General features: G+C 40.8%; 1 protein-coding gene across 1 annotated transcript; it reads left to right on the forward strand.

Moving 5' to 3' along the window:
• Positions 1–541: 541 nt before the first annotated feature.
• On the forward strand, positions 542–26,617 carry mtbp (MDM2 binding protein). The gene is made up of 23 exons (XM_079343192.1): positions 542–740; positions 1,011–1,082; positions 1,179–1,252; positions 1,516–1,652; positions 1,910–1,968; positions 2,906–3,050; positions 3,543–3,657; positions 7,336–7,452; positions 12,785–12,879; positions 13,012–13,078; positions 13,166–13,283; positions 13,553–13,732; positions 16,307–16,420; positions 18,722–18,886; positions 20,524–20,617; positions 20,710–20,868; positions 21,326–21,421; positions 21,565–21,828; positions 21,935–22,098; positions 22,760–22,872; positions 24,542–24,655; positions 26,222–26,287; positions 26,375–26,617. Exons 1-23 carry the CDS (start codon positions 674–676, stop codon positions 26,411–26,413), a joined length of 2,634 nt encoding a protein of 877 aa, XP_079199318.1. The 5' UTR covers positions 542–673; the 3' UTR covers positions 26,414–26,617.
• The last annotated feature ends 976 nt before the right edge of the window (positions 26,618–27,593 follow it).

Raw genomic sequence — 27,593 nt, forward strand, 5'->3', positions numbered from 1 at the left:
TTTTTTTTAAAACCTTTGCTCTCTGATATGTGCTTGCATGCAAAGTCTATACTGCTTAAAAAATTTTCTAACCTGTTTCCCTTGTTCTACTTGCGTATTTATATAACTATTATCAATGTTTTAAATTAAATTGAATGCTTTAAAATAAACACTGAATTTCTAGTGGAATATCGGCTTTCTAATCAGCCCGCTCTGGAGAATCAAAAAAAAAAGAAAATCTGAAATGTACCTCTTTTATTTATTTATTGTTATTTATTTATTTTTTTTACAAACAAGATTTAAATATAACAATATTTTTTTCTACATACTATTAGATTCCCAACAAGAACACACATTTTGATGCAGTGTACAGATGCTGTCATCACCTGAGTGATCAGTATTTTTTTAGTATCAGTTTGTATCCACCATTCTCTGGTGAGCTGTTTTTTTTTTTAAATAGACCATAAACATATAGTATCCATACTATGTATAGTATCATCCTATAAATCCGGTGCTTTCTTTTCTATCCACGAGGGGGCGGTGAAGTCTGTTATCAACCGGAAAATGTGTGTTTAAAATTGACAGAGGAAGAAGAAGGGTGGGAAATTTGACAGTGCGCGAAACATTTGTGCTCGACTGTCCGGTAGTTTGTCGAAAGCGTCATTAAATGGAAATATATTAGTGTTTACACGACATGGACCGGTACGTGTTGGTTATTTCCTTTTGCCAAACAGACGGAGACCTTGCGGAAGACTTCAAATGTAAGTATAGTTTGAAGTAACTCTGCTAATGTAGACAATGCTAAGGCTGTTCTTGTAAGACAGGGTGTCAGAGTGTTTTCTGGGTCTCATTATTGTTCATATTTTCAGTTATGTTGTAACTATGAGTCTATATAGCTCTGGCTAGACAGGGTTTAAAAGTTTCAGTGCTTCTTCGGTATCATAACAAGTATGTTATTTGTCAAATAAGTGTGTTATTGTCAAATAAAGTCGGGTTGTTACCATGAAGCCTGACAGATGTGTTATTCACAGGTCTGGAGCCAGTGAAACACATCTATGACATCACATCTCAGGGATTAAAGAGAGGGAGCTCTGTGTTTCCAGGTACAGTAACTTTGATAACATGGACATTACATTGAAGTTTATCTTTTATTGTATTACTCTGCCTAACCTTCCCTTCCTCTCTGCATGTTCTACCAGCTTGTTCTCTCAGTGGCAGCCCATCAGCTCAGAGGTGGCACTTTGCTGTTCAGGCTATCACAGAAGGAACACAGGTGAGATTTATGAAACATCCAGGTACTGAACCAAGAGTTAGAGGAACTAGAAAAGTTACTCCATAAATACCTACATTACCAATTTCTGATGAAGTGAAAGTCCCTGACCGAGCGTTACAAAATAGATGACGAAAAAAATCTGTGTTTTCTAATCCCAGCTACACGTTCTTAATAACAGGTTATACACACAGGCTTGAATTTTACTAAAAGCAATGGATCTATGAATAATGGAGAAGGAGATTCATATAGCCTGTTTTTTGTAGTTTTGCAGCTCTGACTGGGAGGAGCTGAGGACAAGCCATCACAGAACGGACAGCGAGGAGGAGACGCCCTCTGCTTTAGAATCCTGTCTCAGTTTTTTCAGTAATCCGGATTCTCAGGAGCAGCCCACACTGACAGAGTGAGCCACAGATCACATGTTCTGTTCTTCATATGAGCGGCATCACTGCTTTTTTTAACTGCTGCAGGTGTCTGATATATCTGTGTGAGTGAAGTTATACAAGAAGTGGAAAACAGTAACCTCAGTTATTAGATGAATGTGTTAATGTTGAGGTTAAAAAAAAAAAAAAAAAGGTGAAAACGAGACGACACGTCTCTAAGAATCAAAGTGTTGCATTTGCATCAGTCTGTTCTGATCTCATTGTCTTGACTGAACAGGCTGTTAGAGGAGGCTGCAGATGGACTGCATCTCCTGACGGACAAGCTGCCGCCTCCAGGTACTGTTGACCATCTCTTTCTTTATATACACAACCCACTCAAAATGTACATCATCTTGTCAGTTTGCAGCTGCCATTATGAAGCCGTGTGCTCAATAAGCCTGTCAATGTTTTGGAAAAAGAAAAAAAAAAGTCAGAACAATTAAAAACAGGAGATGAATCAATGAATTGAAGGCTCATATTTTCCATCTATGGATGTTTGATCCGGACTGCTTGCATGCAGTACCTCTGAGGGGATTGTGGGTGTTAAGAAAGTCTCTACAGGAAAGCTCAAGCTCAGCAGTTTACTTTTTTTTCTTTTTTCTTTCTGCTTTAATGACAAAACTAACAAGGTTATATTTGACTGATGGTGGAGCAGCGTAGTGCGTACGGCATGAAACAATGTCTCACTGAGTGAGTTTTTTTTTCTTTGCCCAAATGCTTCCAGTAATGAGGAATTAAAATCTGTTTGCATAAGCCGAACTCCTCAGCTGTGTGACAAAGATCCGGTCCAAATTCAAGCAATTACAGTTTTTGAAAACCTGCCTGCTGCTGCAGTCTCTCAGAAAAGGTGGATGAGTGTACTTCAAACATGTGCTCTCACCACTGGAAAGATGGAACACTTCTGCTTTGACCGCTTCTTAGAAAGCCTGCCTCCTGAGGCAATATTTCACTTAAAGAGCGTTTCTTAGCTCACCACCTCCACAGGAGTTCACGAACGGTCATCTTCCATGTGCAGCTGCGAACTGAGAACCGAGAGTCAGCTCTGGATTCCACTTGCAGAGATCTTAATATTTAGCAATCGTACACATGCAAGTCAAAAGACGGCATCTGTGGGGCAACCAGCTTAGTGCATCATGACCCCTCATGAGGGCCAGGGACATGAACGTTTCAGAAGAGGAATATTGGAAAAAAAAGAAAAATGTTGAATGAATTCCTCTTTGTGTCACCCTGTCAGGTAAAGCCTTGCTGGATGTGTTGGTGTTGGGCTCTGCAGAGCAATCCCCTCCCATTAAAGACCTGCTGCCTCTGCTGGGAGCCCTCAAACACATGTCCTGCTGGCACGCTGCGAACATCACTGTAGTCACTCAGCACGCCGCTGGGTGAGGACATGCACATCAAGCTCTCATGAAGCACATCATGAACTCACTTTACGAGCAACCTAGTGTGATATCTACTGTTTACTCTAACCAAAGAACCTTCCTAAGGTCACGAGAGATGCAGACACTGATTTGAAGTTTACTAAGACTACATGTTGAGCATTAAAAACCGACGTGAAAAATCCAAGGTTATTTAAAAAGGCATGTAAAGCAACAGTGTAGTGTAAATGTACTTAGATCGTTATTGTTTGTGAAATGCTCCCAGCTCACCACTAGGGGGTCTTAGAAGAGTAAATATGAACAGGTGGCGGTTATCAGTGATGTATCTCTTTAGAAGCTCTTTTTTCAGCTAAGGTAAAAATATGTGGATACAATTCTAGGATGTAAATTGCTGCTGTTGTCTGTATAAGAGATTCAATAAGAGGCAGGACTTGTATTCATTATTATTCTTGTCAATGTCAGTCAACAAAGTGACTTTTTTTCGTTCTTCTCCAGGTGGCAGAAAACTGCGTCCTACCTAAGCGCTGGTGTGATGGCGCTTTCTGACATGGACATGTGTATCAGTCATCAAGAGCTATGGAGAGGCAGCCTGGTTATCAGAGAGAAGAAGGTAATAAACTGAAGCAAGCGTGCGGAAGAAACATTCCGGAAACAGTCCATTTTGCATAATTTATTCCCTTCTTGTCTTCTTCAGTCTGTCTCAGAGAGAGAGAGAAAAAAAGAAATCACTTGTGCAGAGCAGGGTTAGTTTTTCTTGTTGAGAACATTAAGTCATGGTTAGAAACAGGAGAGAGAGCGTCGGTGACAGGCCTCCACATTTAAAGTTACAGTGAAGGAAAAGGTACGTGAAGTCAAAGCTGTTTTCCCTATGTCTCTATGTGTCTGTTTGTGCAGTAGAGCTCACGAGAAAGAGCTGCGTCCTTTTTGAACTTGCCTGTGTGTTTGCCCAGGGCTTTTTATTATGAGCGGTGTACTGTAGGCTGAGGACACAGTTAGCCTCGGTTAAAGGACGGCAGAGAAAACAAACCTTCACATCCGAGGCCAATCAGCTAGCCATGGGTCACGCTAATCATGCAGCTCAGTTCCACATGCTATATGAAACATACGGCCATAGGGTCGTTTACGCTTATGATCATATTTGTGTGAATAAGTCTCTCTGTGCGGGTGAATGAATCTAAAAGGCTTTTCCTGGGAGCTGCTGGGCCGTGTGAAATAGCTCTGCTCTGCTGGCATTGACCCCGAGAAGTCGACTGGGCCCCTTCCTGGCGCAACCATGCTCGGACTCAACCTCACTCCTGGCGCTGCAATTGATTATTGGTCTGGATTTAGCAAAGGACAAATGTTAGCGAACGCCTCAGAGCAGTTTTCTGTCTACATTTAAAGGACAGCTGATGTCATTGAGATGCAGACAGATGGCTGATCTGAACTCCTGTTATGAATTTCATGTGTACTGTCCACATAGTTTTCTCTGCATGTTTGGCCTGCTTTAGTGTAGATCCTTACTTACAATATAAGGTACAAACATCATCATATCTGATCATTTAAACCAAAAAAGATGAGGGAGCGTACTTTAAAAGAACTTCATCTGCCTGATGAAGGCTCTTCCACGTTACTATACTTTGATTGTTCCTTCCTGAAAAGACAACGTGTTGGATGAGATGTTTAATCTAAGATATGATCGACATGTGTTTCACCTTATTTCTCGCTTTCCTGCAGCTTTCCCACACTGCCTCGTAGTATCATTGTGAAGAGGCTGAGGTGAGCCGACAGCATTTTTAGTTGCCACTCTGGAGATTACTCCACACCCACTTGTACTTCTTCCTCATTAAGCAGGAACTCTGGCAGGAGCAGCAGTTTTCTGTCTCTGGACAGAATTGGCCAATTTTGTGCTATTCTTCTTCTTCTTCTTCTTCAATCTGTTTCACTGCAGTTTCCCTTCTTTTTTTTGTCTTTTTTTTTTTTGTCTCGCACTTCGGGGATTTTTAAATTGGCTGAGAGTTTCCGTTGCCTTCTACACGATGAGCTGCATCTAAAAATAAGTCCCATCTTCGTGATGAAAAGAACGTTTTTGAAAAGAAGACGAGATTAAGATGTTTACTCCGTCATTTTATAAATATCAACCTTTTTTTCTTTTAAGAACTGAATCGACTTGTTTAGTAGCATGCACTCCCTCTGTTGGAGTGAAATACTCGAGACTCTCAGAAATGGGAGATAAGAAAGAGATGCTCTTTAGCCTTGATGCATGTTCAACAATCACATCCAACTGATTTATGTCTGGAAGGTTGTTTGAGGCTCATCGTTCTGGAGCTGATCTCTTGTGATATGAATTTAAAGCATGACTGTGATCTAAATCTTGAATTTCCCTCGGGATCAATAAAGTATCTATCTATTTAAACTTGCAAAAATAAACAATACACGAAACTTAATACGAGACACACTTTGACACTTGGTCCTCTATTAAACTCATTTAAGGGGTTTCATCCAAATTTACATCCAAAGCTACTATCTGGAATTTGCTTTGTGCCAAATTTGGCGCCCCCTACTGACACATGTGTACACTATTCGGTCTTAGTTTATCTTGTCATGTACATGGTATTGTTCATGATGAAAAATCTCAATGTCACGTCAGACTGTGTCACTCACTTTCTTGAATTTCCCTCGGGATCAATTGTCTGTCTGTCTGTCTGTCTGTCTGTCTGTCTGTCTGTCTGTCTGTCTGTCTGTCTGTCTGTCTGTCTGTCTGTCTGTCTGTCTGTCTGTCTGTCTGTCTGTCTGTCTGTCATATGTAAACAAAGGCTGCTTTCTGCAGTGTCATTTAATGTTCTTCGTCTCACACCAACCTGGCAGCAGATAAAAAGGATCAGTATGGTTGCTGATGCTGATGTTTGCTTTTGAAGGTCATATTCTAAGTATTAGTATAAAGTATTAGTCCGACTGGTTAAAAACTGTTCTCAGGTGCTTTAAAGCTCGTTGACAAAATTGGTCTCAGCGATAGATTGCGAGTGAAACTCTGTTCTGAGCTGTTGGACAATTATCACAGTCTGCTTGTGACTGACAGAAGTTTTCTCTGCTCATCTCTCTGAACCGCGAGTCTGCTGCAGCACGCTGCTTCTTCAGTAAAGTGACCTTTACTGAGTTGTTTCCTTCAGCGGTGAGCAGGCTGCAGCCGTCATTCAGTAAAAGCTTCACAGTCGGAGCGCGCTGGAACAAAGAGGGAATAAATGCCAGTCTGAGAACAACTACCATCTCTACACAACCCTGCACTACATGGCATGTCAGCTGTAGTGTTATGTGCACGTAAACGAGCACGTGCAAACCGTTAGCCATGTGACCAAAAATAAACACCTGCCGCTGTATCCACGGAGCATCCTAAGTACTAAGACCTGAGAAAATTCTTTGTCTGGATATTTTCTAAGAATTTCCCTTCAAAGTTCAGACGAGATCCTTGTGAAGAGGAAAGTTATTCACACAGCATCTGAGCATCTTCTCATAGTGAGGAGGACTTCTAACAGGCTTAAAAGTTTCTCGAGCAGAAATCTTCTTCAAACACTACATGAAGAGTATTTTTGACTCATAGTTGGGCTGAACAGACAAAAAATGATTTGTGCAGACATTTCTATCCATCGATGACTTTTTTTATGGATTGTAATGAGACGTGTTCGATCACTTATTAAGAGCTTTCATATGTTATGTAAGTCTCAGCAGGTGAAGAAGCTGCTGCAGCAGTTGGCATGTTATTGCTGTAAATACTTAAAAAAAAAAAAAAAAAAAAAAAAAAAAAGTCTTACAAATTTTCACCCAGATGCTAATGTCATAGTAGGGCTGGACAATATATCGAGTTTTTAAGATGTCGATATATTCAGCAAAAAAATATTGAGATATAAGTTTTGGTCCGTATCGCTCAGCCCTATTTCATAGTGTTCATGATAACACATTCTCTGACCAGATTTATTTTCTCCAAAATGTTTTAAATTAGCGTTTGAAAAAAGTTGTCGGACTTTCAGTAGCAAGGGAGTCAGCCGTGCCTCCTCCTCACTGTGGCAAAAGTTTCTGTCCCTGCCTGGCTCTGAGAATGGTCCTAAATCTCTCTTAAGGCTGAGTGAGGAGCTCTCAGAATGGTTCTGAATATGGGCCAGGTCGGTAATAATAACACTGGAGTGTGCATGATTCACTGTAACTGCACAGAGGCCTGTGCTGGCCGAGAGCGGTTGTGTGTAATTTAATCAAAAGTATATATACTCCTGCTGTCTGTGACGTTTTTTTTTCCCCTCTGTGTTTCATGCATCAGTATGTGTCAGAGCTCCGTTTCCATGGATTTTCTCTGCGCTCTCCAGCGAGTAAGATGTCCGACCGCAGCCTCTTAGAGTCTCTGCACACCATGAGAGACCACAAGCTACTCTCTGAGGTGAGTCCTGAGCTCTTCAGTGTCTCGTATCTTTCATTTACAGCTCGTCTTCCCATCATTAAAATAAACTCAACTCAATTTATATAGGACTTTACACACACACACACACACACACACACACACACACAATGTGTAAAGTGTTGATCACACAGTTGATCCAAAGAAAGTAACGTCACAGAGTCTTCTATTCGAAGGTGAGCCTTAAAAAGACCGATAGAGGGAGAGAGACAAATGTCGGGAGGTAGACAGTTCCACAATTTTGTGCCAGCAAAAGAAAAGGCTTGATCTCTGTAACACCTTGTCGGTGATGGGTTTTTGGTCAGATTACCTTTGATCTCTCACCAGCTGAAACAGGGTCAGGAGTTCTTCGAGGTAATCAGGGGCAAAGTCCATTTAACACCTTGAACACAGTCGACCAGTATTTTAAAATCAATTCTCAACTTGTCGGGTAGCCAGTGTAGGAATTGGAATGATGCCAGCTCTCCTTTTTGACCGCGTTTAAACTCGGGCTGCTGCCTTTTTTTTACGAGCTGACTGAGTAATACCAAAATAAAGTGAATTAAAGTAATCATTAAATATTATGAAACAAGTCCCAACTGTTTGTCCCTCCCACAAATCTCTGATTGATCGAATGTTTGCGGTGGCACAACAGCAATCTTTTTTCTTTTCTTTTTTTGTTTTGTTTTGTTTGTTTGTTTCTGATCATATCTGAGGTGCGAGCTGGGATTCAGATGTCTGGAACCCAGCTAAATCAGGACTACGTCTCCTCTCACTCTTCCTAACACCTCAGGCGGCAACATTTCTGGGTTCAACTCTCAGACAATAGCGATCAGTTCCAAGTCCAAATACTCCCCTCATTAGTTCCTGATTCCTCCTCTCTGGCAAAGATTTGTTTTCAAACATGCCAGCAGTTTCTCCACAGTAGCATCACTTTCAGCTGCCAGAGCGCTGCAGGCCCTGCACCCGCTCCAAATGTTGTCAATAATGAAATCTTGTTTTTCAGCTGTTTTTTTGCTTCCAGCTTTAAAGGTGACAGAGTGTGTTTTACCATGTTATTAAACTGTAGTGTAGATATCGATTGACAGGTTAATGATTCCATAATGACTACATTCTGAGTTAGAGGAGAACTTTTCCTTTTAACCCCGGTTCAGCCTACATCTTGCCTCTAATCTGTAAGAGTTGAATGAGCTGCACGCGCTTCAATCTCCTGATTATTTTCTGGTGGCTGGAAGAAGATGAAGTCAAATGGATCCCATCTACATGATCTTTTTTCATCACTTTGGAAGCAGCGACAGATGAACCATGAGTTAGAGAAATCGAAGTGTTTCATCTACCACATGACTGCACACGTCTTGAACCTTGATGACCTTGTTCTAAACATAAAGCTGTATTTAAATTTAGATCTGTCATCATCTATCATCAGAGACCAATAGTTTGACTTCATGGAATCTGTTTGCTGCAGTTATGTGTTAACTTTATTTGGCATGTTTAGTGAAATGTTTTTAATGTTTACACTTGTTTGGGTTCCTCCGTTTTCACGTGTGTCTTACTTGATGCTAGAACACTGATGGCTTAAAACATGAACCCCACTCAGGGCACATGAGGCTTCTGTGGGTCAGTGGTCAGAAGACTAGAAAAACGCTATACAAGCTCAAGTCCATTCCCCATTTCCCCACCGCTTTGTCGGAAGTGTATGAATTATTAAGTCCACAGGTATTTTGACGCACAGTGATCGATAAGGACACCTTTTTTTCTTTTTTTTATGTCAACTCACACACATTTTTCGTTACTAAACAATAACTTTATTGAAAGTTTAAAAGTCAGAGATTACAAATGTTATAATATCCAATTAGTTGCACAATACTGAAGTTTGTTTCCGTCTCTCATTAAAAAAGTAATCTTCTCATATAAATCACATCTATAGAGATTTATGCCCTGAGAGAACGAGTCCTCAGAAACTATGAAACTATTAGGTTAAAATATACATAATACAGCAGTAAGTAATCAGGTTGTGTTACTCTGTGTGAGATGTGCTCTTTTTTTTCATGCTGCATAGTTCTGTAATGAGCTTTCTCATAAAGATTAATATCATTAACAATGAAACCACACACACACATACACACACACACACACGCACACTGTAGAAAGTGTTCACACACTCGCTGCATTAAAAGCATGAACATTAAAGACGAGCCGTACAGACGATATATTTCAAGGTTAAGAAAAACAGGAAAGAATGAACTGAATGGTTTAATAATGTTTCAGCTGTTTGTGTTTATTGTTGTCAGGGTCCGCTTTGTCAGTTTGTGTCTGGCGGCTGAACGTGTGTGTTGTTGTGTTGTGCATTTTATTCACTGAACACAGCAGAGCTCTATCCTAACTCTGTGTCTGTGTTTGTGCATGCCTGTCCTTAAACGTCTTTGGACTCCGTGTGTGTGTGCGTGTCAGTGTGGTGTTTGTGTGTGTGTGCGTGTGTGATCTCATCAGATCCCTGTGCAGAGAAGCAGATGGCAGTGATTGTCTTGGCAAACAAACACACAAAAAAACTCAGAGGACAACAAAACTAACACATCTCCTAACTGCCAGGATAAGTGACTGGAGAATGACTTGCAAACACACTCTGCAAAAATATTTGTTTTAAATCATCACGTCAAAAAAAAGTGTTAAAACATTCTGAAAAATGCTATTTTTAAGAAGCGGGTATCTTCATTGCATCACACCAGATTATTTATTTTAAAAAAATCTACTACTTTTCTACTTGGAACTTCACCATTCACCATAGTATTCCACCTACTGTGACAACAAGGACTTTCAACAGAGAACATGTAATTCAAATGTACACAATTCTGTCTTTATAGCAATCCATGGTAAAGAACACATAGTGTCCCATCTTTATCCACATTCATCCACCACATTTTCAAAGTATATGAAAAGAATCCGTCTGAATCTTCGACCGGCCATCTCCTTTTTTGTCTTTTCTTTGAATACTCCCGAGAGCGTTATATTTGAAGTGCTTTTCGTTCGAGCTGAATGCTCTCGTGCTGCACTACAGCATTTGTTGACATTTAGTCTCTTGGAGCATTTTTTTTTTTTTTTATAAATCACCTCAATCCTGCTTGGCCTCACTGCACTTTCCCTTTGGGAATTTCAAATCCAAAACATTCATTCAAACATTTCCCTTTTGCTTTAGCCTCTAAACCTGCTGTGTAAAAACATGCGTCAGCCTTTCACTGCTGGAAGCATCCATTGTTTTTTCTTCCTTTTTTTTTTTTTGAAGTAAAATTGCCACGTTTGTACTTGTTGATGCTTAAATCTCTTGAGGCAACACAAAATACACAAGAAAGCACAAATTAAAGTTGTTACTTTAATGACATGAAGGCTGGCATTGGAGTGTAACAAAACCACAACTGATGGAAAAAAAGAGCTAGTGTTCTCCAGTGCCTGCACAGCAGCCTTTTGTATGTGGATGAATGTTTCACAGCGTACCAATAAAATGTGAACTGCTGAAATGTGGAGCCATTCAGGGGGAGGGTAAAAATAACATTTACAGTACATACAATACATGAATAAGAAATATGAGTAATGATGCCGCTGCTAAAAAGAGTGTCAAAAAGAGGACATTTAAACATTGGAGGTCTTAATGATCTGTGTAAATCGTCTTCTAGTCACTCTTTTGGACAGGAGGATAACTTCCCAAAGTTGCCTGCGAGACTGAAACATTCAACCCAATTCATTAAAATCTGGACCTATTCGTCATCTACGAGAGTTTATCAGAAGTAGGTCAGTCTTCGCTCCAGATCAATAAATGATGAGTTAGAGATTTCAGTATCTCCTTGGTGTTCTTGTAATTTTCTCTATGCTAATGCCCTTATTTTTACAATGTGGTCAATGCTTTATATATTATTGAATCCCTCAAAACATAATGAGCTCATTAGGTAAGTAGAACAGCTTCAGATTATTAAGGAGTAGGCTTTATTTTTTTCCTTTAAAAAAAAAAAAAAAAAAAAAGACGTTAACAAACTGCAAGAAGCGATTGGATTGCTGCTGATATTGTGTGTTTAGGTGGTTGGTTTTGTGGCCTGCAATGCTGAAACTTTTATACATCACTGATTAAGTCGTCAAGCTGTCAAAATATTTTCTGTTTGTAGCTTCAAATGTGTGAGAATGTGCTGCTTGACTTTTTTTTTTTGTTTGTTTAATAACATTAGAATTACATGATCTTGGTGATTTACTCCTTTTTTACCCTGTTTCTCAAAAATGTGAATGTTATTTCAAAATGTAAATATAAATGTGAGGATTTTAAAACATCAAAAGCGCCAAATTTATTTGAAGATGGCACAAAGACATATCAGGTAAGTAGAGAAAAAGATTGTTGTTTTTTTAAACGAGACATTTCTAAACAAAAGTTAGCATAGTATTTATTGAATTCCTTGACCCCATGTCTTCTCGGCTGAAGAGGAGAGGTGACTATCCAGTTATCAGCGCTGAGTTGAAGGCCAGCATTTCTGATGATATGGACATGCACAAGTGCACATTTTTGAATTATGTCATTAACTATGGGCAACATCCTGTCAGAAAGAGATCTACACCGGAGAAGGTCTTACATGTTTCAGCGAGATGATGCCAAACCACTTCCTGGTGTTTTACAACAGCAGGGCAGCGTAGAAAAAGCGTCCGGACGCTTGACTCACCTTCCTGCTGTTAGGACTTGTTGAAAGTGTTTGAAGTGGTGTTAAATGTAAATTAAGATAAATTAGATAATATATATAATAGATATAGATAATTGCAGACATTGATTTCCTTAGTTCCTAAAATCTAACTGCATGTTTCATTTCATTTCATTTTTATTTGTTCTGAACATGACAATACATATGATGTTCACAGGAAAACCGGAAGTAAAAATAAATAAATCCTTTCATGTTTGGAAAGGAGCAGGCAGAAGAATACATCTTATTTTTACCTGCCCCTTACTCAAAAACAACAACAAAAAACAAACAGAAACACGATGGTTTGTTTGGATGTTAAAAGAAGAGGTGATGCAACAGAGTGGTAAACGTGAACCCGAACACAACTTCTTTCTATGTCTGGTCTGCAACGATTTTGAAGACGGGTATATTATGTTACTAAAAAACCTTGATGTTTTAATTGATCACAATCTGTTTTTCTTTACATTTAACACCTTATCCAAACACAACCCAGTTGTAAAAAGTGTGATTAACTTTAGAGACACATTCAGACGTTGGGATGTTAAACTTTATTTTTCAGCATCTTCTCTTCCTCACGCAGTCCCCTGATTGTCACTCATTCGTCTTCCTCCGTGTGTGTGTTGCAGGTCTTCCATTACTACGCATCAGATTTAGAGCTGGTCCAGTTGGTCGACCTGTCGGACCTGCCCACGTTCCTGATCTCCACTACCCAGTTCGAGCTGTATCCTCACTCCAGAAGCCTGACACAAACATTAAACGACACAACACAGAATGTGTTTTACTGTCACGTGTACATTTAAGAAACATGTCAAAAAGATTCTACAGGAGTGTTTCCTTCACAACCAACAAACAGGAGCCTGTCTGGGAAGTCAATGAAATCTAAACTTCTTTTCGAGCAGCTGAGGTCACTGCGTGGAAAGGTATCGACCATTCTACTAAACATGTATGTTTATGACTCATGAGAGTGCGTGTGTGTTTGTCTTTATCTGCTACGTTTGCATCTCCAGGTTGGAGCTTTGTTCAGCCTCTCATGTATAATCACGCCAGTTGCCCAGCCTGCAGCCAGCCAGCTCAGCTCCCAGCGCTGGAGAGAGAGTATAGCAAGGAGACCAAAATCCCTCCCCGGTGAGAATGATTTGTTTCTTTTCTGCGCTTTAAAGTCCTTTTAATTGCCTCATTAAAAGATGATGGTGCTGTATCGGCAGAGGGGAACTATATCACCTTCTCTGAGTGAAAAAAAAATGGAAGCTCCTGTAACACGGAGAATAAAGCCTCATGTTGGGGAAGCAAACTTGCGAGTGGGAATAGTTTCCAAGTAATCCTATTATAAATCTTAAGTTTCTCGCCCATTGTGCATTAACTCTAGATGTTCAAATCTTTCCCTGTGTCTGCAGTCCCTGATGTAGAGGTGAAGGGGGAGAGCGCTCACTACTTCCTGTTGGTCCAGGGCTCTGATGACACTGCGAGTGGAACCTGCAGGGTCACCATGTTGCACTCAGACGTCCAAATCAATGGAGCGGCTGCCATGGCAACTGTCTCCGGGTTGCTGAGAGAGAAGCCATTGTCGCCATCAGGTATATATATAGGTTTGCATGTTCATATAGAAACTGCGTCAGCTTGTTTTGTGTTTTTTTTCTCTCTCTCTGTTTGTGTGACACCACTGAGAGCTCCGGTGTGACTACTTGCTCAAATCTTCAATCACAGGACTTTGAGTCAGTGAGAGAGAACAGGACACAGATCGACCAAATCCTGAAAATAACTGTTTTGATGTTATACTGAAGGGTGTTTAATTATGAACCTGTTTGGTTCTTTTTAGTTTGGGGACGTTTGTCTGTTTCTCTTATTCTGAGAAAATTTAAAAATGTGGTTTTAACTTTCAAGCAGGAGAGGAGAGAAGCCGACCTTCAATAATCATTACTGGACAGCACGTGATAGGGAAGGCTTTTTTATATGTAAGGTCTCCTGTTTGTACGGAAGGGTTGAAGGGGGTACTGAGAGCCATGCTTTCTCGCCATGTTTGAGGCACTACGGTGAAGGTTAGGCTTCATTTTTATTGGGAACAGATCCTTGAATGGATGTTCTGAGGTCAGGAGGATTGAGCTTAAAATTTGGGAGAAATCCGGGGAAATGGGAGCGTTGAAAGGTATGTACTGTATTTCAGGAAAACTTAGAAGCACAGGTCTCTAAATGTTTTGGGGGATATAACAGGGGCTTTAATTTCCATCATTTGAAGACGGCAAGCCTTTGTTTTTGACGCATCTCTGCGTAGAAAGGAGCTACAAAGAAGTGGGTGATTTTTGATTTATGAGGTGTGTTATTTCCCCACAGTTCTCAAAAAAGGTAGGGAGATGAATTTTCTACATCAATATAATCGATACACTCAATCTTTTTTTTTTAAAGGTTTATTTTTGGCCTTTATGCCTTTATTGATAGGACAGTGGATAGAGTCGGAAACAGGGAGAGAGTGGGGAGAGACATGCGGGAAAGTGGCCACAGGCCGGACGCGAACCCGGGCCGCCCGCGCGAGGAGCAAAGCCTCGCAACATGGTGCGTGCGCTGCCGCTGCGCTATCGGCGCCACCGATAGACTCAATCTTAAGACAAGTGTAGCACATCTGTGTGTGCAGATTAAACTGAGTCGTGTCTAAAAAATTGGAGATTCCAGAAACGTTGTTGCTAATGGTTTTGGAAAATACAACAAAAAATAAAAAAATGGTCTGGTGAGTTGTGTGTCACAATCTAACTTCTTCCCTCTGACCTCACACACTTTTTCTGTCTTATCATCTGCTCCCCGAAGCATGTCGTGATCTGTGACAGGATGATGAATAAATAAGTGTTCATTTTAATCAACTTTTTCTCTTTTTTTTGGTTCTTTTTTTTGTTTAAGGTTTGAGAACAAGCAGTTCCTCAGTTTAATTGAAGTCGAAGCCCCTCTTGTGTCACTTACACAGGCGTGTTATTTTTCATCAGATTCAGCTTATGCTAAAGTAACAAAGCTACGTGTCTTTGTTTTCCCACTTCGTCCTCCTGTTCCGTCTCTTCTCTCACAGCTCCAGAGAGTTCTGACTGCTCCGTTCAAGTCTTTCCTTGTCTCTGTCACTAAAATAGGAAAATCAATGAAAGAAGAAAAGAGACGGAGGGTAATTGAAGGGACAGACTGTGAGACAGACTAAAGGAGGGGAAAGATGATGAGGAAGAAGTGAATGTATTGGTCGCTGTGGGCTTAGCTGCATAGGTAATTGATCAGATAACTCTTAATAGCTGATGGGAAAAACAAAACAGGTTTTTTTGTTTACTGAAGTTAAAACATCCTTCCTGTCTAAAGTCCTTCATTGTTCTTTGGCTTTATATAACATTCAAGAGATCGGCTGTGATGTTTCCTCCTGAGACTTCCTGCTCTTGTTAACATTTTATTCAACCTTCAGGAGACAGTTTTGAAACACCTTGAAATGCAAAGCAAGCGCCCGAACCGCTGAAATGGCTCAGTGTGAGCGCAGCCCAGTTTTCACAGCGTGAACACATCACAACTTTTAATACAAATAAAAGTGTTCAAACGCTCGCCCCAGGGTTTCCTACACAAACGAAAGCGTCAATACTCAAATACAGGCAGCATGAGGCTTCTGTGTGAGCTTCAAGCCTCTATTGACAGCTTGTGAGTAGTCAAGACAATGCATGTCTTCACTAAAAGGAGCGAGGCTTAAAGAAAAACTGATCTGTCTGTTATTCTTTATTCATTTCGTTACTGTTCAGCCATTGGTTGATCTTTTTCATGTCTCTTTAGCTGTTTGCCCTCGCAAAAGGGGTAAAAGTATAGTCTTTTTTTTTTCTCTGTTTTTTTAATGCTGCACTTTACAAATCTGATGCAATAGCAAATGTTGCAACCTCTGTTGAAAATAAGACACTGGTAGGTGAATAATGAAAGCCACAGAATTAGAAGTAGCCAGTATCAAGCAGCAGAGGCAAAGAAGACCTGCATATTAGTCACCATTATGGTTTACGCCACACAAACTGTGGAACTTTTGACCCTCATAATGCCGAAAAGTGGTTTCTCTAATAAGACCCTCCCTAACTGTTAGATCATCCTGAACCCTTGTCTCTTTTTTTTTCTTTTTTTTTTCTTCTTCTTCACTCCTCTCTCTCTTTGACAAGGAGCATCTCAAAGCAGCGTGCTCTGCCCCCTGCCTCGTCTCCAAGGAGACTGCCTGCTGAAGAGAGAGAAGAAGGTGACCCGGGTTCAGACACTCGTACTCAAAGAATATCTCAGTGAGTACTACACTTAAAGAGCTCTGGAAATAGAAAATGTTTCTCAAAAGACGTATCATGTTCTTTGAACAGAAAGCGATACCCTTGTGTTTTTATAACACGACTGTTATGTGTGAAAATACCCAAGACAAGCCAGCCCTGGAAATAAGTCAGTCAAAATGTGAAGCCCTCCCAGCAGGATGGGTGAGAGCCCTCTAACAGAGCAGAAAAGGAGGTAGTGGATAACATTCACATCAAACTGGTCCCATAATGTTACTGGACGTTGGAAAAAGAAATCACTCGATGTCAAATGCAGATGGCACAGGATGTCACGTGAAATACACATGGAACTGAAATGCAACTACTTTTTTCCAGTAACCATGCACCCATTATGTTGGCTGCTTGTGGGGGGACAGGAGTGGTCAGTGGGGGGGGGGGTCACTCTGGGCTGGTCGCCAGGATTTCACAGGGCTCATTCTCCGGATGATCGAGATTATTAGAAAATGTCACCTACACCTATCTTTGATCCCGAAGACTGATCCTGGCTCACGTCCACTTTTAATTACTTCTGTTCACCAATCCACGATACCCAGACTGACTCCGGCCTCGTGTGGAGCGTTCGTGGCAGATAAAGAAAAAAAGTCAAATTTGCATGGCAGTGGATACAAGAACTTCTATCAAATGTTTTATAGCGCTTCTCTTAAAAAAATTGGAAAAATAATCAATAAAACTGCACGGCATCTCTTTAGTGACAGCTGTTAAGGCTTGAAGGATTATTCCATTGTTCAGTCCATCCTTTTAATAATGACCTTGTCTTTTTCTATTCACTTATTACTCAGTCAAAAATGCCAGCGTGCTTTCATCTGTGTAGGTAATAATCACATTTTACGCTGACATCGAAAGGATTTTACATGTCTTTCTCACAATTTAGACGAAAGACATCGAGCGACGATTTCAGAATGAAATCAACGACTTTCAAACAGTTCCAGCAAACAGACAAAAGTAATTATGAAGAAAACACTTTCTTTGTAAAACCAGAGCGACAGACTACTGTAGTTACTGACCTGATCAAATAACCGTCTCTAAATGTGTAATTATACTTAAGAAAAGGCCAAACGGGCTTAAGAGGAACATTCTCTCCTTGGGGCTACTCAGAGCTTCCTGATTTGTCATCATCATGAACTCTCAGCTCTGTCCAGCCCTCAGCAAGAGCCGGCTTCTAGAAAGACTGTTTGAAATGTCATTATTTCACAGACACACATAATGTCCCCTTGGCAAGCAGATAGTGAAGCAGCAGTTGAAACTATCCCGATTAAAGAGAGCAGAGTGAAACTGGAGGAAAAGCAATAAGGCAGACTTTGAACGGCGAGAGCTAAACGGAGCTTGTTGAAAACCACAGACCTCAAGAAATGAAATCTGACTCTGCATTAAAGTGGGAAAAACTACTGTTGGAAGTTTTACAAACTGTTAATCACTGTGAAGTAGAAGTATGTTCAGCCAGCCCCTGTGACGTCTAACCTTTAATATGAACCTTATGAAGCCCACTGACAGGGAGGAAGTTATGTGGGGAGTATATAACTTTATTTACGTTCTTCCTGTAAGAAGCTCTTTATTTGTGAACATTTTCAGCTCTAGTATTCCAAGTCTTGTTACCTTCATATTTAAAAAAACTGAATCCAGGTAAATGATATAGTTAGCCACCTATGCTACGGTTAGCCGACGTTCAACGTGTTGCCTGAAATTAAAAGGCTGATGGAAAGACAGATTTTTAACATGAGTGACTCTCTGACGCCCCCCTAACTCTCCAAATGAAACGTCCATTTCTTATTAAAAAAATGAAATAATAATCGATTGGGACAAAGATTTATACTTTTTGTTGTGTTTTAAAACAACTCCTCGTCTTTTAATCATTTCTAACAATGCCTCTTGGTACACCTGGAGGGAACCTAAGCTCCCCTACCTTGTCTAAGACAAAACTAAAACTTATCAAAGATTTACACTCCCGCTCAGGAGAAAAGTTATTAAATTGTTAGAAGGAACCTTTAAAAACAGCGAGAATAAGCACGGTTTTAGAAGTGTCCAACTAAAAAATAGAAACAAATGTGTCTCCCACAAATTAAAGTGCACCCCCTCTTTTAGTGTGCTGGACAGGTCCATGGGAAAATGTTGGGGCAAGGAGTGTTGGGCGTCATTGTTAAAGCTTACAGTATCAAACTGCCTCTCTCTGCCAGCCTGTTAGCTGGCTCTCCAGTTTACAGCTTATTAAAAAACGAAAATGCTGCCACTGTAAAAGCAGGCCTTGTTTGTTTGATGTGTGCACAGGACGGAAGGAGGAAGCGTCAGCCTCTACCTTAATACATGTCAACGACTTAAAGGTCATCCTGAGTTTAGCGAGAGAACAATATCTGAAGATGATTGATGCCAAGCTGCCTCGTGCTGCCACCTGTCTGACTGACGAGCAAGAGAGCACCCGTGACCAGAACTCAGGTATGAGCTCAGAAAGAAACGTTATCTCATTCAGAGCTCGACTTCATACGTTTAGAGTTGAGATTTGTCACTTTGGAATCGATGGAATAGAAGTTTGATTTTTATTTCTTGACAATTTAAACCTTTCTTAAATTCCCTTTCCCAGTAAGGCATTGGCTAAAAAACTCTGACGTGACACCTGTTGTTGTTGTTGTTGTTGTTGTTGTTGTTGTTGTTGTTGTTGTTGTTGTTGTGAAGTGTGTTCCACCATCAGATGGGGAAACTTCTACTTCATACTGCGTTGTGCATTTTGCGTTTGTGGTTTGTGATTTCTGCAGGACCCCGATATCATGTGACCCGGTCGCACAATCAATATGAACGTAGTAAGACGTAACGACAGCTGAACGTGCATCTGGATTAAGTTGTTGATTGAACTTTAAGAATCCCACAAAACAATCATCATGTGTACAAACAGTAGAGCATCAGTGTGCTCTTCACAAACACAAACACTCAAAGGATGACAGGTTTGAGGAAACAATCCCAGCTAATAATATGTAAATATATTGAAAGCAGTAAAAGCAGTCCTCGCCTGCAGCTATGGCTTATTGTGCTCAGTGAGAGTGGCATTCTTTTTTTTCTCTCTCTCTCTTTTTTTTTTCTGTCATTGAATTTGTAAAGCTGATAGAGCTTCACATCAGGCAGGTTTCATATCATTATGCTCTGACATTTTCTGCCTATTATAGTTTGATGTTATTGCACCACGGTGTATGATCTAATCTTTCTTGTGATATTCTAGTTGATTGGTATGAACCAACTGCTGTAAAAGTAGAAGTCGCTTAATCTCTCAAACAGCCTTGTCTTCGTGCGTTTCCTCCTGATTTCGTGTTCCAGATCATTTACGTACATTAAGCGCTGCAGGACCTCACATAAAGGATGCACGTGAATAATTTAAGAGGCGAGCTGGATGAGAGTCAAATGTGCAGAGACATGCAGTCGAAGGTGAAAATCACGTCTTTCTTTTCCACGGTCATTGCCCACCCTCTGCTCTGGAGATGTCATTTTATTAAAACGAACAGCATCTGCAACCCACTAGCAATGACTTCTGCGTTTGTGGATCAGCTCGGCCTAAAAGTGTGAATGACTTCGCGTTGGAGCCGTCGAAGCGCAGGCAAAAAAAAGGGACTCGCCGAACCCGAGGACATTTCCGAACGCGACGCTCTCTCCTCACGTCGGCAAATCTGTGCGATCACATTTGTGTCCTCACCTAAATGACATCCAGTGTTTCTCTTTCAACACAAGAAAAGTGCAGGGTGAAGATATTTTAGACTCTGAGGTTTCTTCTGTTCGGGTCTTTGTGTGCCAAGAGCTCCGTGTGTTGACCTGGCTCGATGACCAATCAAACAGAGCAGAGTGCCAGGCTGCTGACTGTATGCCTTTGTAACGGTTTCTTCTCTTTCTTATATCATGCCAACCAGAGCTGCTATGATCATCTGCGCAACCCACTGTCCTCTATAATGCAGGTTTTCTTTTTTAAAGCCCCCGAAAAGCACATTTCTCAGCACTGCATAGCTGCTCTGTATAGTGTGCAGAATTGTGTGACGCCAGTTTAAATAAAAATCATCTTAGAGTTTTAAAGAAGTGCACATTTGTCATTGAAGGATTTCAGAGCATTTCCAGTCTGCAGGCTGACTGGCCTGAGAGGAGTGTCCTCCACAACATAGAGAACCTGCAGAGGAGACGACAGAAGAGGAGGTAAAAAAACAAAACGATCAGTATGACAACTCTGATTTGATTCTGATTGGGTGTGTTTGATCGACACATCGTGGTGTTTCTGTGCGTCCTAGGTTGGGTCTGCTGGGTCCGGGCTCGAGTGACAGTTTGTTGGGCCCTAAAGACGGACAAAAGGTCTCCTCGACTTTACTGGACGCCAGAGAACTCCTGAAACACTTCACATGTGACGGTCTGCCCACTGGGGAGCTGCAACCTCTGTCCATTAATAGAGGGTGGGTCTCTTCCTCTTAGATGGGTCTGTGCCAGGAAGCACTTTGACATGAATCTTCAACAGATAACAGAATGAGTGTCTGACACAGATGACTGAGTGCAAACACTGTACCGACGGTTAAACATTCTCTTTGTTGCTTTTGGGTGTTTCTGATGAACAAATCTGTAATAATTAGAATTAGATTATCATCATTATCCTGTGCTACAATTAGCTGACAGCCTTTCAAGAAAAATGACTGAATTCATTTTTAAAACATCATTCAGGGGCAGAAAAGTCCTTAATTAGTACTAATAATTCTGTCAGGCTGAACTGTCGGTGTTTTAATGACTGTAATTTGTATTTGTGTTTTAATTAGAGAGAGCTGCATTGATTTTCTTTGACTTGCTGTTTATATCTCAGCTTTCCTCTTTCTCTCCATGTTCCTATCTGCTTCTCTGACTCTTTACCTATCTGTTCAGGAATAACGTGTTCCAGTTGTCACCAGACCTTTCTCCTGGACGAGTCAGCCGGATGCCCTTTAACACAGTCTCAGCCTCACATTACCACGGCATAGAGTACGTATGTAGAAGACGGACACTGTTTGGCAACTGTTGCAGTCATAACACGATCAGACGACAACTGGCTTCATCAGTCCACATAATGTCTTCATTTATTTTGTTGTTATTACTCTTTTACCTTTCTTCCATTGTTTGACCAGATTCTGCCTTGACAACCAGCGATCCTTGGACCGAGACCAGGCCTTTGTGAAACTCCAGTCTCGTCTGATTCGGTACGAGACCCAAACCACCTGCTCCAAAGAGCCCTGTGCCCTCCCCTTCGCCCTCAGCCCCGCTCCCTCCCCAGCTGTGATGTCAGAACCAGGAAGCGTGCCTGACGGAGAGACTCTGCAGAACGCGGACGTGGCTCGACTGAAGCGCAGGTCGTGGGACACGGATGTAATCGGAGGTTATCCTCGCAAGAAGTGAGATGGTTTCCGTGTGTCGCTCGCAGTCAGTAATAAGAAGGTGTGTGAATGGATGGACACGTTGACGTCTTTGTGTCTATGTGTCTCTGTCTGGATGATCTAGGCTGGTGAAGTCAGAGAGCAGCGACTCCCTCTGCTCTCAGAGCAGCAGCAGCAGCGGGACACACCCTGCTGTTAGGTCTCTACGGCAACAACCAAGCAGGTCCCAGTCCACCTCCTCAACCATGAGCCCCTCTTCTTCCTCAGCAACAAGACGGACACCCTCAGGTAAAAGGCCAACAGTCCACCTCACATGGAAAGGTTGTAGTGATCCACACAGTACTTGATCTTTGTGACTGGGTGTTAACACAGTGAACCTGACCAATATGCACGAGAGTAAGGGTCGCCTGGTCCGATGAACCTTACCTCAATGGTTTTCTGCTCTATGTCCAAGGATTAAACATGATTACAATTTAGATGGAGGTGCTAAGAACAGAACTGATCTGAAAGAAATGAGACCTAAATTGAATCATCTCCATCATGAAATCATTTTTGCTTTATAGAGTTCATCTGGAATGGGATTTGAACATCGAGACACATTTACTGTAGTTATCCAATCATTACCCACAAATCCTCTGATATTAGAGAGGATGAATGAACTGATGAAGTATTTCAGTATGTAACGTACTCTTCGAGACATATAACTGTTTTTTTTTTTTTTTTTTTTTTTTTTGACTTCTTGAAAACTGCTTCAATACTTCAGAGTATAAAAATATATATTCAGGCTGTCATGACTCTTTACAGGAGATATGTTTTTGATTTTTGGGCATTAGCTGATGTCTTTCTTTTCTTTTCTTTTCTTTTTTTGACCTCATGAGAAAAATGCTTCAGATGTGTCCTGCCGTCACTGTAAAGCTTGATTCTACTTTTTACTGACTTTGCTCCACAGGTTTAGTGACTCTGTCTTCTACTGACAAACCAAATGCTCAACAACAGAAGACACAACCTGGACCAACAGAGGACAAGATGTCCAAAGAGTCTCGCTCCCAGAAACACAACAGGGTGAGTGTGTGTTAATTTTAAAGACAGTACTTCATTCATAAAAACAAGAGACTTTTTTTATTCCATAAATACAATTGTTTTTCCCTTTTCATCCATCGTGTATAAAATATGATTTAGCGATGAAGACGTAATAATTCAGGCATTTTATTTGATGTAAGACGGTTTACGTTTCAGTGGGTTCTATTTCATAAAATTGAATTTCTTCTAGAAACTAAATGGCTGATTTTTAAATGTTTCCAAAAAGAACTAAACTAAACTCATATTAAAATGATTCATTAATGGAAAGTTGTGATTATGAAATATTACCTGCACATACTTTAAAAAGCCCAAGTAATAAAAAAAAAAACATGAAACGAATGAAGCATCCAGTTTGCATCCATACACCCGTTTTTCCCGTTGGATTCCAAGGCGTTCCCAGGCCAGATGGGGTATAATTTCTCTCCAGCGAGTGATGACTCTACTCCGGGGTCTCCTCCCAGATTGATTTCCCAGAAAACCTCAAAAGGAAGCATCCTAATCAGATGCCCAAACCCCCTCAACTGGCTAACTTCAATGTGAAGGAGCGGCAACTCGACTCCTCTGAGCTCCTCAACTCCTGAGTCCAGCCCTCGGGGGGGGGGGGACACGGGACACGTTTTGACCGCTTGCCTTTGATCTAAGTTCAGGGCCATTGTTGAGGGTTGAAATGTAGATGTATTTAGAATAGAATATAGAAGTTTACCAGCTCGTGCCTGTCCAACTTTGATCTAGTTTCAGAAAAAGCAGGATTTTCTCTTCTGCTTTTCTTGTCACATCTCAAACCGACTCATTACTTGATTCCCTCATTTACCACCAACGTTCCCCCCCACAGAGACACAGTGGCGGACAGACGTACATTCATCTATGGATGACAGTTCAGCAGCTGCTCCAGCAAATGTAAAAGTTTCATGTGTATGATTTGATTTTTAGTGAATGTGTGGGCAGCAGAACCACTTTAACCGCTATATAATCAGATCACCTGCTGGCTGCCTCCACAGGTACACACATTCTCTCATCTGTGATGTATTTGTGGAGATTTTTGTTCGAACATGAAAACACACGTGGACACGCACAAACACACACACACACACACACTCCTACTCACCGTTTCCTGTGTTCCACATACAGCCAACATCCTGCATCCCGACCTTGACTCGTTCCGATTTGTCATTTCTATGCAAACAGGCTTATCATCTCACACAGCAGAGAACAGTTGGTCCTGTTTAGAAATAACGACAGCCGTTTATACAGGACGGAGATTAAACGCCGCCTTTCTGCTTCTCATGAGCCTGAATGGTACAAATGATTCCTCACAACGATGGATGGTGTTTCCCCAGAACAGTCGCTGTGACAAGATTAAAGGCAGATCTGTTCGTTTCAGCAACGCGTTTTTCCCCTCTCATCGCATGCCGTGAAATACGTGTGTTGTGCGAGCTCGCACTGTGAACATGACAGCAATCTGTGCAAGAACACCCAAAGTCAAGACATTTGTTGTTTTTTGTTTTGTTTTTTAAAAAGGGAGCTGTGCTAAAATTAGTCTCTGTGAGCCAAGTTAGTGTCAGGCAGTGTGGGAATAAACACAACTAGATTCCATGTTCTTCACATTTGTGTAATGAAATTGTGTTTGTGCGTCTGCGTTCGGGGTCCTCAGATGCTGCTGGAGGTTGTAGCTAAAACCCTCAAACACCACGGGATCACTGGCGAGCACAAGTGCTTTGAGGCCTGCAGCAAAAGACTGTTTGATATCTCCAAATTCTATCTCAAGGTGAGTTTTTTTTTTTACTGCCCACACACAGCGAGTGCTGTCCTCTCTCTGACAGCTTCTTCATTTGTGTTCTTCTTTGCATGCTGGACTCCTCCTGCAATTCTGACCATATGTTTTGTTTATAGATCCTGGAAACAAATTAGCGCGATCACAGGAACAGTTTGGAGACATCATTTCTCTTTGTTGTCATTTTTTGGCAATGCTTCGTCTGTTTGTGCCGTCTTGTAAATTGCGATCAGGTGTTTTGAAGATTGGACATAAAGAATGAGGGAAAACAGCCTCTCTTTGGCATCAGATAGAGAACACGGACATTCTTCAGGGGAAGAAGAAACACAGCAGACAGAACTGTTTTTTATGAAAAGGCCTCCCTTTAAATTAGGCAAAATATAGTTCACAAACTGAACTCATGTAGAGTGGTCACTTTTAAAGTGTTATTCTGCACAATGTGTATAAATGATATTTATTATTGTCATTAGGCATTAGTCTGTGTTTTTATGTTACAAATGATCAGAGAGAAGCTCATTATGGAAGAGCTTTCATGTAATTTAATTTAAATTTGTTTCATTTAATCAGTGTATTTAATGATTTAGATACAGGGGCGGGGGATCGATGCAGCATAGTATCGCAATGTTTTGTCATTGTCGCCAAGTATCGATATTTTTATTACATTAATAGCAAGTATTCTTTTTACATTTTTAATTGCTGAAGGGGTCGCACTATTCATCTGGAAGGAGTTGCATTATGAAAGATTTGTGTTCAGGTTCAATGAGACTGAAACAGCGTCTGTTCACATTGAGAGGCGCACGCAGCCTTCGACTTTGGGTTTGACTTTGATCACAGAGTTGGTCATTCTGGGGCCTTGACTCTCATTGTGCAGAAATATAAAGACTGAAGTCAGATGAATAGACTGAGAATGTTTTATTTGACAAAACAGTTCTTGATTCATTTTCACACGTACACGACCATGACAGTGTTAAGTGACTTCTTTAACCTGCATGTGCGCTTTTCTTTTGGTTGCCTTTCAATTTCAGGGCATTCTTTTGATTGTTGAAAAGAAGCCATCTATAATCTACGACTCTTTTTATAACTTATTTTTTAAAATGATTATCTATTCTGGGGCCGCCGGTTTAGCCTCGTGGTTGTTGCGTGCTTGTGTGGAGGCTACAGTCCTCGCAGGCTTCCCCTGACATATTCTTTATGTCGTCACCAACTCTCTTCTTCCAACATGCCTCTGTACTGTCTTCTTCAAAGAAGGACAAAATGCCTCCATAAACATTGTATTAGCAGCTTTAACAGCAAGTACAGTGTTGCACATTTCCCCGTACAGGGTTAGCAGAGGCATTAAATAACCATTATTACTATTCATATTCACACTTATGTCGTATGTATTGTATGTAGTTGAGAAGAGAAGCTGATGGCGTTTTGTGACTGTTTTCTTGTTCCCCCTCCGTACACTTCCTCTCCCCGGTTTAAAAGTCTTCAGCCGTGATCTCAGAAAGTTCACTTGAATGTATTTTTCTGTGTCGGTAAGAGTGAAGCTCCTCCTCCTCTGCTTCTTGTTTCCAGGATTTGAAGACGTCTCGGGGTCTTCATGACGAGATGAAGAAGGCTGCCAGCGGCAACGTTAAACAGGTAACTCCTCTGAACGCCAACGTGTCTCCACTTGGTTCGAGTTCTTCTCTACCTGAAGCCCTTCAAAGTGATTCTCTGTTGTTGCAGGTCATCGACTGGGTGTTGGAGAAGACCTCGAAGAAGTAGACGCGCTTTTATTTTGAAATGATATTTCTACACATTTCTGAATAACGTTATCATGTTGTCAGATTGTTATGCAGTGTTGTTTTCGATGATCTTTTAATTTATTCTATTGTTTTTTCAATAGGGCAGTTATTTAGCAAGGTGTCATTTTGTTGGTTGTGTTCAAAATCTTTTGTGATATTCTCTCGCTGCTCAGAGCTGAGAAACAGAAACTCAAAGTTAAAGCGTAAACCTTCAGCTCTGACTGCAGCGCCGAGAGGTTAGAGTCATCTTTTCTTTGTCTTTAAAAGTGATTTTAAACCCTTTGCCTTTTATTGGTTTTGTTTCTTAATACAGTGTAATAATATTTTTATGGTTCAGTGGTTGAACATATTTTATTTTTGTAACACAATAAAGTGTTTTTCAATCCTATTTTCGTGGGCAATGTGACTTCCCAATTACAACCTGTGCTCATGTGTGTGAATGTGTGTGTGTGTTCAGCTGTAAGCGGTGCAGCACATTGTGTAGCATTGCTGATCACTGACGGTCAGATTTGTTGTATTTGTTGTTAGAACAAAGTCATCAGGAGCCGATGAAATAAAACAACAGAGCTGTTAAAATTTGCAAATGGAATTGAGATAATTCCTAAAAAAAAAGTAACCAACCATGTAGTCATGTGGAGGGCTTCTTTTAGCAAGGGGATGATAAGTAATATTCCAAGAGACCGTGTGATCATGTACTGAATATCAGCACTACTGGGATTTAGTTGTGTGCCTAATGACGGAGATAATCACTGCAGTATGATATCAGCACAACATCTGGACCTCGAGTGTGATGTTACTTTAACAGTTCAACACCAGCAAGTAGAAAATATGGTGTAAATAATCCAACTGATTAAAACATTTTAACCATCAATTTAACTAGTTCCACATCTAAACTGCAACCAACCCTTTGCCAACGAACCAAAACATTTGTCTGCCATCCATTTATCTGTATGTTTATCATACAGCAAGTCAAACAAAAGTGTTTCTTGTTTTTTTACCAGCTCAATGAGCCAGAACAAACGGTCTGCTGAAGTGTAGACTGACAGTATTCAGAATCAAATCTTAGGCGGAGTGATGCACACTTTTCCCATTGTGGAAAGTCCCATGTGATGTTTTTACTCTATAAATGAGAGCAACCCATCCGGGTATTTTGCCCAAAC

This window comes from Symphodus melops (assembly GCF_947650265.1).
Source record: "Symphodus melops genome assembly, chromosome: 5".
In the NCBI taxonomy this organism is placed as follows: Eukaryota; Metazoa; Chordata; class Actinopteri; order Labriformes; family Labridae; genus Symphodus; species Symphodus melops.

Coding starts and splice junctions, on each gene's coding strand:
- mtbp (XM_079343192.1), top strand. CDS start 674: ATGGACCGGTACGTGTTGGTTATTTCCTTTTGCCAAACAGACGGAGAC. Junction 16,421..18,721: donor CGTACTCAAAGAATATCTCA/GTGAGTACTACA, acceptor ATGTGTGCACAG/GACGGAAGGAGGAAGCGTCA. Junction 24,656..26,221: donor TCTCCAAATTCTATCTCAAG/GTGAGTTTTTTT, acceptor TCTTGTTTCCAG/GATTTGAAGACGTCTCGGGG.